This window comes from Austrofundulus limnaeus, unplaced genomic scaffold (assembly GCF_001266775.1).
Source record: "Austrofundulus limnaeus strain Quisiro unplaced genomic scaffold, Austrofundulus_limnaeus-1.0 Scaffold328, whole genome shotgun sequence".
In the NCBI taxonomy this organism is placed as follows: domain Eukaryota; kingdom Metazoa; phylum Chordata; class Actinopteri; order Cyprinodontiformes; family Rivulidae; genus Austrofundulus; species Austrofundulus limnaeus.
Genome location: NW_013952730.1, coordinates 245271 through 257425, shown reverse-complemented (window position 1 = coordinate 257425; position 12155 = coordinate 245271). Strand labels below are relative to the sequence as shown.

At 39.8% G+C, this 12155-nt stretch overlaps 1 protein-coding gene across 2 annotated transcripts; it reads right to left on the bottom strand.

The window, feature by feature from the left end:
- Positions 1–529: 529 nt before the first annotated feature.
- Positions 530–8259, bottom strand: lrp13 (low-density lipoprotein receptor related-protein 13). Of its 2 annotated transcripts, none has more exons than XM_014022413.1 (21): positions 8179–8259; positions 7945–8100; positions 7192–7407; positions 6919–7110; positions 6436–6651; positions 5934–6163; positions 5234–5363; positions 4843–5033; positions 4529–4715; positions 3909–4121; positions 3658–3841; positions 3385–3586; positions 2965–3129; positions 2685–2885; positions 1966–2515; positions 1774–1893; positions 1573–1674; positions 1265–1492; positions 849–1197; positions 663–771; positions 530–592 (listed from the first exon to the last, which is right to left on the bottom strand). In XM_014022413.1, exons 1-21 carry the CDS (start codon positions 8228–8230, stop codon positions 572–574), a joined length of 4014 nt encoding a protein of 1337 aa, XP_013877867.1. In that variant the 5' UTR covers positions 8231–8259; the 3' UTR covers positions 530–571. The 2 variants fall into 2 exon arrangements, with proteins under 2 accessions (XP_013877867.1, XP_013877868.1); XM_014022414.1 differs by having other exon boundaries at positions 6919–7107.
- Positions 8260–12155: the final 3896 nt, after the last annotated feature.

Genomic DNA, 12155 nt, shown 5'->3' with positions numbered 1-12155 from the left:
CCCAACACTCTGGATAGGGGTCTTAAGCTCATCCAAGCATCCTGGGCCTCCATAACACCTCAGCAGTGCCACAGACTGCCTCCATGCCACGCTGCACTGAAGCAGTCATTTCTGCAAAAGGATTCCCGACCAAGTATTTAGAGTGCATAATTGAACATAATTTGAAGGTTGACTTTTGTATTAACACTTATTGGTTGGCTGAAATGTGCAATTTTTGAGGGATGTAATTTWCTTTTGCCAAGTTATTAAAAGAAAAGGCTTGAACTACTTCAGTTGATATGCAATGAATCTAAAAAGTATGATTTTTATTCAGTATGTTACAGAAAATGAACTTAATCACTTTAGAAGGACCTGTATATTCCATGTGACAAGGGTTAAATATATAAGTTTGAAAATTGTAAATTGCCATTTTGCATTTGAATATACATCAAACCCTGTCAACTTTAAACAGCTGCTGAATGTTAAAGACTGAATTCAGGTTTGTTTCATGTAAAATAGAAACTTGTGCTGAATTAACCAGAATAGGCAATTGAAAATGCAAAGCTTTTATTTAAAATGATTTAAATCTGCATCAGTTCCCTGAAGATGGTTCCTGTAAAAGAAAAAAAAAAAAGTCAGAAAATCCCAGGAGTAAAACTTCTTGTGTAGAGATCTAGAGTTACCTCAGGTTTTTCCACATCTGCCTGGGCAGTTTGAGTGCAGGGGGTAGTCTCTGCTTTGTTCTGTAGCTCAGACATGCTCATCTCCTTTTCAATTTCAGAGTTACTGCTCCTGTAAAGAATGGAATGACATTACTATTTTTGTACTTTTAAGCCTCTGGTTGTGTTTGACATGCTGGATGTCTTTACCTGGATGCACCCTTCTTTTTTAAGACCACCACTGCAATTACAGCAATGACCACAACCCCTGCAGAGAGACCAGCTGCTCCATAGATGATTGCACTTGGCAAGCCTTTTGCGACAGGATCTTTACAGGTGGCACCGCTGTAGCCCTCTGAACACTGACAAGTAGTGACTCCTTCAGTCTCCACACACAGCCCGTTACCACTGCAGCGGTCCTGGTTGCACTTCAGAGCGTCCAGGTTCTTGAGCTCACTCAAGTCGTCCTGGTCCATCTCTGGAGAAGGACGAGGAGCAGAGCCACGAGGTTGGATGGTAGGAGACACCTTGGAACCTGACAACTGCTTGAGGCCAACACCTTAACATAAAGAAATAAATTCAGTACATTAAGCATTTTAACACCCCCCCCCCTCCCATGTACACACAGTTTTCATCCGAGTGGTCAGCGCAATCTGCATGCCCATCACAGAACTTTGCGACAGGAAGGCAGGTTTGGTCCAAACATGGTCTGCTGTCAGGTGAGCAGCTTTCCTGTAGGATGCACTTTGTACCCTTCACCGTGTAGTCATGAGCACACTCGCATGTCCGGCCTGCTGGAGTGGCGAGGCACAGGTGCTGACAGTTTCCATTGTTTTTAGCACAGTGATTGGAACCTAGGACATTGGAGCAACTAGTTTAGATTTTAAGCATTTAAAATTAGTCATTTTTAAGATTCATCATAATAGTCATTTACCTGAATGACTAGACTTGAAGGATTTTAAGCTGACCACTTGTGCATCAACCTCAAACCACATTTTTTGTTGCTGCTCTCTCTTGTACCAGAGCCTCGTCATGTCTGAAGGCAAACATKTGGTCAATGCATGTACTTCTACTAATCTCCATTTAAGCATATTCTGTCCGAACACCAAGTAATTTTATTCAAATAGGCCATTACCATTAGTAGTCATCCAGATCAGTGCATCATCAACAAGAGTCATTGCAGTCAGGCCATTGATCGTCTCCAGCTTTTTATATCCAGATCCATTGATGTGAACAGCATTGATTGTCCCCATTCCTGAAAATATATAAAATCATCATATTACTGTAACCACATTAGAGCCATTAGTTTTATTTTTTTAATGCTTACCCATGTCAACCCAGTAGATGGTATCTGCATCTTTAGAAAAGGCCAATGATTCAGGCTGGACTGCCTCCTTCCACACAACTCTCCGCTGTGCACCGTCCATGTGAGCACATTCTATTGCACCCTTGCTACTTGTGTCATGCAGATCTAAATTTGTGAAACAAACGATTCCACTGGGAGGGTGGAGAGCAATACCACCAATTCCACCAATTCCATCCTTAATGACAACAGCAGTGTAGGTTCCAGTTTTTGAAGTGACCTGTAGGCGTGGCTGTTTTCTGCTGCTCCAGTACACGTTGAGGGTTACCCAGTCAAGAGCCATGGCAGTAATTTTATCATCCAGCAGTTTGAGAAGCTGGCCCTGGGAGATCAAAACAGAATCCTTCAGCTTGAAGGAGCTTAGTGAAGCTGTGGCATCATCGGTTAAAACCAGAGTGTCGTCTTGTAGGCTGTAGTCCATGATGGCAGCTTCATTCATGTTGGGGATTTGCAGTGACAAGTGCTCAGGCCAGCCCTTCAACTCAGCAGCTGCCAGCTGGGACTGCAAATGGATCTGCAAAAGAGGCAAAAAGTCTATTTACACTTAAAAGTTAAAGTGCAACTTTAAATGTAAGTGTAGTTTGAGCTGGTTCAAAAGTTGAAGCTTTGAGAATCAAATTTTAATTTCACATGCTAGCATCGGAACAAAGTGCATAGCTCTGAAWCAATGAGGGAACATTAACCTTCATGACAGCTGTGGGAGAGAGCAGCAGCAGGATTGTTGGTGAAACCTGACTGGAGCAGGTCACACCATCTACAGCCAGCATGAGACCAGAGGGACACATGCAGACAGCTCTGCGTCTTGGAGCCACCACACACATGTGGGAACAGTCCATCTTCTTACAGGGACTGCCTGTGTCCATCTGGAGTATTGGGTGGATGAGCTGAAATACAGCAAGGTTTTATGCCTTTGCTTTCAAATTCTCAAGACTGCACATTTTAAACTAGAATCATCTTACTCACTTTCACAGCAAAAGGCTGTCCTGGTCTTTTTAGCAGAATTTGACAGTTTTTGCCAGAGAACTTATTAGCAGCTTGAACCACCCTTTTCTTGGCATCAGACCAATAAAGCATGTCATTGAATACAGCCACAGAGAAAGGATTTGTTGTCTCCTTCAACTGAAGAATCTGAAAAAAAGTCAAGCAATTTTAAGTGTGTGTCTTGTTGAATGGGTGTTCATTGTTATTTCATTGTGCTCCGTACAATGACAAGCCATTAACTGCTAGACCATGTTCATCAAGGGTGCTTTACAAGTTTCAATTCAGGATTTCAAGTGATTAAACTGGATTGAATGCAATTGAAAGTGCACCTTTCACATTTACAAGTTTAACTTTACTGGCTGTGGGGTAAGTTGTGGTGAAGTTCCTGAACTGTTATTTTACCTTCACATCACCACCATCTAATGTGGAAGATCCAATGGCCCCCAGTCGTTCATCGGTCCAGTAGACCCTCTCAGAGATGTAGTCCACTGAAATTCCACCTGGCCAGCCTAAGCTGGAGTTTACCACTGCCCTCCTCTCTGATCCATCCATTCCAGCACGTTCAATCTTTACCATGTTACCAATTTCAGTCCAAAACATCAGCCTAGAACACAGGTAAAGAGCATGAATATTTGGGGATTTAAGTTTCACTTTCATTAAAGACCTCAAACCCACCCTTTTTGTGGCAGCAAGGCCAGAGAGCGAGGCTGGTCCAGGTCTTCATCCAGGATGATGCTTCTGTCCAGTGATTTCACAGAGGTTTTTGCAAGTTTGACTGCAACAATCTGACTATTCACTCCATCAATCCAGTACAGGTTTCTCCCAAGCCAGTCCACAGCCACAGAGTCAGCCCTGACTCCTAGAGACAAAAGCATTAAGGTGGTACCTTTTCATGCCATTCTTAATCTTTATAGATTTGCTCCAACCTTTGATCAGAATTCCTGTAGTCTTCTGGTCCATTGAAGACCATCTGATAGTCTCAGTGTCCACACTGACCCAGAACACTTTCTGATCCCTCCAGTCATAGTCCAGAGAAAAAATTGCCTTCTTGGCAGAAGACGACAGGATGTCTAGATTTCCACCGCGCAGACCATACAAGTAGAGTTCTGTTTGGACTGATGTTAGCAGGAAGGGTTCACCTGAGAGCRAGAGTTTCATTGCAATTCAGTAGTTTCATGCAACAGTTATTTGCTCCAGAAAATCTACAAAGCATGGAGCATTGTTTGTTTATTGGGTGCAAGTGTTTAACCACCATTAGTACAATATACCAATTGTAAACTGTGTGGGGTCTAGTGCTTGTAATACATATAATGAAAATCACTGCTTCATGCCGTAACTTTCCTGTCATTGCAATTAAATTGTAGCTTTAATTTGATTTTATCCCCTCCCCAGGAAGACTTCAAACAAACATTCAAGTGTAAGCTTGATAAGAGTCGACTTGTTTCCATTTTTACCGTTTGGGTGCAGTTTTTGGACTTTAAAAGCCAGCATTTCCAATTCAGTTGAAGAATATCATTCATTTTTCATTTTAAATAAAATGCTTTACCTGTGATCTTGCACTGGTGTCCACCCGTCTCCATAATAAAGCCTGGATGGCAGTCACATTGGTATGATCCTGCAGTATTGATGCACAAATGACTGCACACACCTGGTGTTGGACCTTCACACTCATTTACATCAGCACATGTCTGTCCATCCTCCAGGAGTTTGTAACCAGCTGCACAACGACAGCGCTGCACAAGAACACAAGTCAGTATCAATGTTTCAGTGGGCAAACACAAGTTAGATTCTGCAGGAGCTGTTCTTTACGTTTCCATTTAAGTCTAACCAAAAATTTTTTAAGACATTTTAAAAGCTCACAGGTCCCTGTGGTGTGTTGTAGCAGCCTTGAGAACAGCGCGAGTCATCTGCTTCTGCACAGTTTGTTTGGCAGCTGCCTCCTTCGTCTGAACCATCTGCACAGTTTGTAATGCCATTGCATACCAGAGCCACGTTCAAACACTCATGACTGCCACACTGGAACTCATGAGGGAGGCATGTCACCATCCCACCTGCAAGTATACATTATACACTCAGTAACACCACGTTGCTGAATTCATTTGGAGCTTTGTAATTAATGTAAACTATGCCAGCAGCATATAACAGTTGTCAGTTTTACACTGCCAAGGTTGCATTTAAATATGGTGAAATTGAAACACTAGTAAATATTACAATTACCAACTTTTCAGTATGTACTCCAGTATCTACTCACATTCATCTTCATCACTGCCATCGTCACAGTCCTTCATGCCGTCACACCTCCAGACTGCAGGAACACATTTGGTCTTTGATTTACACAGCCACTGGAAGTCACCACAGCTGAGTGGAACCACRGGACAGTCCTAAAGGATTTGACAGGCGTTTAAGTGTAAGGCATGTTTCAAGAATATAAAGTTTCAGTTTAATTTGTTTGGGGGCATGTAAAGTGACATTTGGCATTTTAAAACCAAACTACAATATTGCAGCTATAGGACAGAAGCACCGCTTTCTAAAGTGCAACTTAAGGTTTGTGGCCTGGTGGACCTTTGAACTCAAGACTTTTATTGGCTTACAATTTGAAGCTCAAAGTGTTTAATAAGTTTTCTGAACCCATTGCAATGACCTGTTCCAAGAATTGTTGCAAATACTGAAAATGTGTGGCTGTCAAACCAAAATTTTATAAGTTCAAATACAATTTCATGTTCCTTGATTTGTAAATATGGATGCAAGTTTTTGGTCCTTGACCATAAGATTTGAATAAATGTTAAATTGCACATTTTAAGATTCACCTTTGTTTTCTGTTAGTCACTGGGGATTTTAATTTCCCACTGCAAGAACTTTGTTGTCCCCTGGTTTACAGCTTTGACTCCCACCCACTTTCAAATTTTAGTAAACGAGACAAGAGAATTGGCCCAAATAGTTCAAACATCCACCTTCTCATCTGAGCCATCTTTGCAGTCCTGGTCTCCATCGCAAATCCACTCCTGCACCAGACACTCCTTGCTTTGGGGACAGCGGTGTTTGGTGGTGCAGACTGGTGCTTTGGTACAGCCCTCCTCATCCGAGCGGTCCCAGCAGTCTGGGTGACCGTCACAGCGCACTGAAGCAGACACACACTGGCCACTGGTACATCTGAATTCTGTTGAACTACACTTCTGTTCATCTGCAGAGGAGGAAGCAATGCAATTAGTCCTTTGAAGTCAGACAATACTTTAAGCTGACCAGTAGGAAAAAAAAAAAAAAAAAACTCAAGACAAGTCAAAACACATTTCCCTGCTTCAATACAGCCAGAACGACGAGTCAAGGACGACAACTTGAAGAGTTCTACTATGAATTTGTCAAAATGTTAGTCAGCTGCACTGGACCAGGGAGATATTAGACAAATTGTGGGCATCAAGACCAGGGTTGGAAGCTTTGCTCTGGAGCACAACCTACCACAAGTTGCCTCGTCACTGCCATCTATGCAGTCCCTCTCCCCGTCACAGAGGAAGCTGTTGGGAATGCAGCGGCTCTTGTCATCACATTGGTGAGCACAGCCCTCCATGCGTTTAGCACAGTGCAGTTCATCTGAGCGGTCCTGGCAGTGAGGGACACCGTCACACACCTGGCCCTTTTCTATGCACTTCTTTCCATGGTGGCACTGGAACTGGTCTGCAGCAGAAACAGAATCACTCAAACAATAGCATCTGATGGGATAATTGGCAAGCCAAACAATTGCTTTACATTTTTTGAGTCAAGTTAATATGGCTCAATTTGCAAGGTGAGCCTTTCATTGTCATTTTATTAGGCTCCTTTACTTGCATACAGGACTTCTGCAGTCAAAAAGCCTACTGTATAGGCATCCTTGACACTGTATTAAATTCACTGAAGCAGCAACTTATGTTTTGTTTTTAAACTGCCAATTCAAAMGTCACTTACCACTTTCACATTCTGATAAGCAGTCTTCCTCATCCGACCCATCTCTGCAGTCTGCCTCCCCATCACAAACATGGTTGTAGTGAATGCAGTCAGAGTTGTCCTTGCAGAGTTTGGTGCCTAAAGGACACTTTATGGGACGAGCCGGAGCAGGGGCAGCAGGTACAGGAACTGTACTGGCATCATCTTTGTCTTCTGAAAAAGAGAAGAGGAATAAAGTGACTCAAAAAAAAAAAAGAGCCAGCAGTAAGTCACTCCTCTAAAGTCATGCTGTACCACAGCTGGCTTCATCAGTGCCATCCATACAGTCCTTCTCCCCATCACATATGAAGCTCGCAGGCAGGCAGCGATTCTTGTCGTCACAATGGTGAGCACAGTTCTCAGTTTGCTTCATGCAGTGCTGTTCGTCTGAGAGGTCCTGACACTGGGGAACACCATCACACACCTGGTTCTTGTCTATGCACTTCATCCCATGGGCGCACTGGAACTGATCTGTGTGCAGATCAGAAGGGGAAAAGACATTGACTTAATGTTACAAATTCACCATGTTGTCAAGTTACATCTCAATTCTGAAACAAATGTTTGATAAAGTTATTCATAATGTCAAATTTATGGTGCAAATATTAATAATTCAGCTAATGTAGGCAACATTTACACCACTCTTTACTGCTGACTGAAACTTTCCCATCACAGGTTTCAGAATGTTAACTATGCTAAAATGTTGCTTCCTGAACAATGGAAGGATTAATAAAATGAGTCACCCACTGCATTGCTAAAATCTTCAGTTTGCTACATTTAAAAAAAAAAAACTCATTGCTTTGTTAAAAGTTTCAATAAAGTTGATTACCAAGAATAAAAGCAATTAGTTTCTGGTGTGGGAACTTYAGACACAATTAGACCGGGGGGGACTGCACATGCAATTATTGTGTTAAGAGGATTTCCATCCACATTGAAAGTTAAAAGTTTATTGAAAAAAAAAATGGGTTAAGTAATCCAAGTTGAAAAAAAAATGTTTAAAACTTAACATACCATCACCACATCCAGAGTCACAGTCTTCTTCATCTGAGCCATCCTTACAGTCCGGCTCTCCATCACACACGTGGCTGTAGGGGATGCATTCTGAGCCATCCTTGCACAGTTTTGTGCCCAGGTTGCACTTCATAAGACTGCTTCCAGCTGAAACAACTGGTTGAAACAAAAGGAGCTCGTGATAAAAGACTTCACTGTGAGAGAAAAAGGATAAACACTAAAGATTTGACTTACCTTGCAAGTATGATGCCAGTAATGCCAAACAAAGACATATCCATCCTCCCATTGCCACAAGCAGAGCAAAACAGACTAGACACTTCCAACACACTGAACTGGGGCAACTTATAAAGGCAGCAGGTGAGGCCAATTCAGACTAATTGAACACCTGAGTCAGGGGAGGAGCTTCATGTTCTTCCTCAGTGCCTTTGTTGGTAATAATACAAATAATCAGTGGCATATAAAGTATCTGAAAGAAATAACTAAGTAAAAGTAAAAATACCTTAACAGAAAATGACCATGGTAAAAATTAATTTTATTCTAAGAAATAAAGTGTTGAGTTTAATTAACCAAACTGGTTGCACCAAACTGAGTTGAGTAAATTGCTTTAAATTTACTCAACTCATGTTAGTGGAACCAGTTGACACTTGGTTAATTAAATGCAACAGCATTTTTAGAGTGCAGAAACAGCACTTTTCTTAATGAGTTCCAGTCATACTTCAGTTTGTAACATACAACTAGATGTTATATTTTAAACTAAAGTAGATGTATCAACTTTATGTTTTGAATGTGACTAATTAAAAGTAAACATTATGATTAAGAAAAACTTGGAAAAATTGCAAATCCTCAAAAAAATGACTTACCGTAAATAATGTAACAAAGTAAATGTACTTCTTTACTATATAAGTTTACAAATACTACATGTAAAATCCTATAATGTTTCCATGACCACAGCATTTTTTATTTAATTTAATTTAATTTAATTTTGTAGTGTTTTAAGTTCTGCCATCTTTTACTGAAAATTATATTTGGCAAATAAATTATATAAATACTGTTTTTGTGTAATCACTTGAAACATATGAAAGCCCAATTTGGCCAAAAAATAAAAACAGATTTTCTGAATCGCAATTATGAAACAATATTTTTTTTAAAAAAATATGACTTTTCTATATAGCTCACAATGATTATTAAACATCTTATAATTGTGAGGCTGCTTGTCTGGTTTGTCTCTATACAGGGACAATAAAGATTATGAAAAATATATATGTGCTCGTGTGATGGACTTGTGACCTGTCCAGACTCCAGGGTGAGCCCCCACCCTCCTCCCACCCTTTTATTTATTTATTTATTTATTTATTTATTTATTACTATGACTGCTGGAAACAGACATGCTGCATGGGAATATAGTGAATGTATTATGATGAGATGCTATCTCACCATTTGAATTTGTAATATCTGATATTCATGAGATATCATACTTATGAAATAGCATCACTTACATAATTATGATACACTACCTAAAAATTATGACTTAGTGTCCTATAATTACAAAATGCTCAGTAGCGTGCACTGACATTTTTGGGGGCAGGTGCTCAAATGTAAAAATAGCGCACCTTGTGCACCTTATCCGGTGCATGGAATCAGCAGCTGTCCTAATAATGTGACATTACAGACACATCTTGTACATTGTGCATATCTATTTTAAATCAGATTTTTTCTGTCTGATACAGATGTTTAATATTCAACACTCTACAGGTTGGTTTCTGTAACAAACTGGCAACAACAGAACAAAAACTAGTAATGACAATTTTTGTAGTGTTTATAAAATAACTATACTTAAGTTTATTTTCTCAAAATGACTAATGGCTTTTTTGTTCTGTGGAGGATCTTCATTCAGTCTCTCCATCATAGAGCTGTTTCCATGATCTGAACTAACAATTCAGCTTCATCTGTGTCTGACGGAGGAGAAAACATAGAGCTGCTTCTCTGCTGTAGCTAAAACACCAACAATATGAAATATGTTTATTTGGGTGAAACGGATTGGTGACAAAGGTTAGTGCAATAAATTACAACATTTAAACTAATCAGACTCTAAATTACTGTCAAAATGTAACGCTGTAACACAGGGGGGTCGAATTCACAAGGGGCGAAAGTTCCACACTTAGTCCAGATCAAGAGCCAATTTCTGTTAATATTTATTGAAGCAAAATCAAATTATTCTTATGATGCTTATTTTATTTTCCAAATTATGGTTTATATTCCATTTAGAACACACAAAACCTGACAAAGAAGAGATTAAATTTAAAAAGAACCCATTGTTAGGATTCATTATTCAATGTTTGCCTTTAAAATGAAAAGAAAATACAGAAAAATAAAACTAAAGCTAATTCTCTTTTCACACTAAAATCAAAGAATACTGAAATTTTCAAACTTAATTTTATTAATATTTGCCTCATTAGTCTTTACAGACAACAGGAAGTGAAGTTTGACTTCAGCATCTGAGGTTTAGTGGGTAAAAAGTGTGACCAGATCCTGTGGACCATCACATTGTGTTATTTTAATATGAACACATTCATTCCTCTCTGCTTTGGCTGTTATTACACAACAATGTTTTTTAAAGATTTTTAAGAAAAAATAAGTACGTATTTTTATTAAAATTCATCAAAAAATGCTTTGGTTAAAAATATTTTAAGTTTATTTTTTTATCATGATAAAAAATAAGACAACCATAAGCAGGTCAGATGATCTGTGCTGTTATCTGTCCACAGACTGACAGGCAGCTCTCTGAACTGTGTTCCTTGTGTGAATCTCTTTTACAAACAGTTGCTTCATGGTGTGTTTTCCTTCAGGAAAAAAAGAGTTTGGCAATTTTCTCTCTGAGAATCATCTTTCACTTTCCTCAAGCATTTTCCAATTATTATTTTGCTGAAGTTTTGACATAGTTTCCATCACATTCTGCATAAATAAAATCCATTTTCTTTCACGTGTTTAGATATTTATTTGTGACACGCAGGACACGCTGCTGCGCGTTTGATTGGCAGCTGCTGTGTCTTTGCCTTGTTATGCCTTTTTCTTCTCTCCTCCTCCTCCTGCATAGAATGCAGAGAGAGAAATAAGGAGGCATTTTCTAATGGTTGTAAACTGCAGCCAATAAAAAAACGTCTGTCGATTGTTTCCCTTTCTTTTTTCTTCTTTGTATGTCTTGTTATAATTTGATCAGTCAAATGCGGGACTTTGTTTCAACTTGTGCGACACCGGGACAAGAGTGAAACATGTGAGACAGTCCCGCACAGTTTGCCTGGAGCTGTAGACTCTACTCCTGTCCGAGCGCGCAGCGCGTTCACCGAGGGACAGCGCACAGGAGCTGGGGGCGCGCACGGCACGTGTGTGTGGTGAAGGCAGGGTGTGAGGGCAATATTATTAGTAATAATATAAATACTGTTGCCATTATAGTTGTACACTTAATAAGAAGTGCAACCAAGGGCGACAGATGGAGCATGACAAAAAAAAGCGGGCTGGACAGGGGCACTTGATGGTCTGGAGGGAAAAGGGCAGGTGCTCGAGCACCACCTGACGTCTATCTGTGCACGTCCCTGGAAATGCTATAGGCCTACTTTAAAATTTGTCACTTTTTAAAATGCTAAGTTATAATTAAAATACACTAATTCATCTTTTGAAATGCTAAATCATATTAATGAGATGCTATAAAGAATATCTTGAAAATAAAATATGTCATTTTACCATTTTGAATGATGMAAATAAACACTATTTCTAAATGATGACCTCCTCAGTATGAGGGACTATCTTCAAATTATAACTTATGAGTTTTAATTAACATGGAGAAAAACTGACTTCCACACCACATAAAACGTTAGTTTCACCCACCACTTTTCAGACTAAATATTTTGACTTGTTCTCCAATCAGATTGTGAGTAGGAGGGATTAAGAGCTCGTGCGTTGCTATCAGGTTTGTTGTGCTGTTCCGGTCAAGCTAACAGGCTACTGGCGCTGGTAGCTACTGGAGAGGAGCCGTGTCAAAATTAGCTGCTTTACAGTACAGTTAACATTTATTTATTTATGTAAGTAGGGTGCTGCATTTACTACGCACATCTGTCTCTTTAGAAGTGGACTTTTGGACTGTAAATCTGGGTAACTACTGAAAAGCTTTAGCAGCTTTCTCGACTTTGAAGCGTGTTGTTTTGTTGATGTAGCTC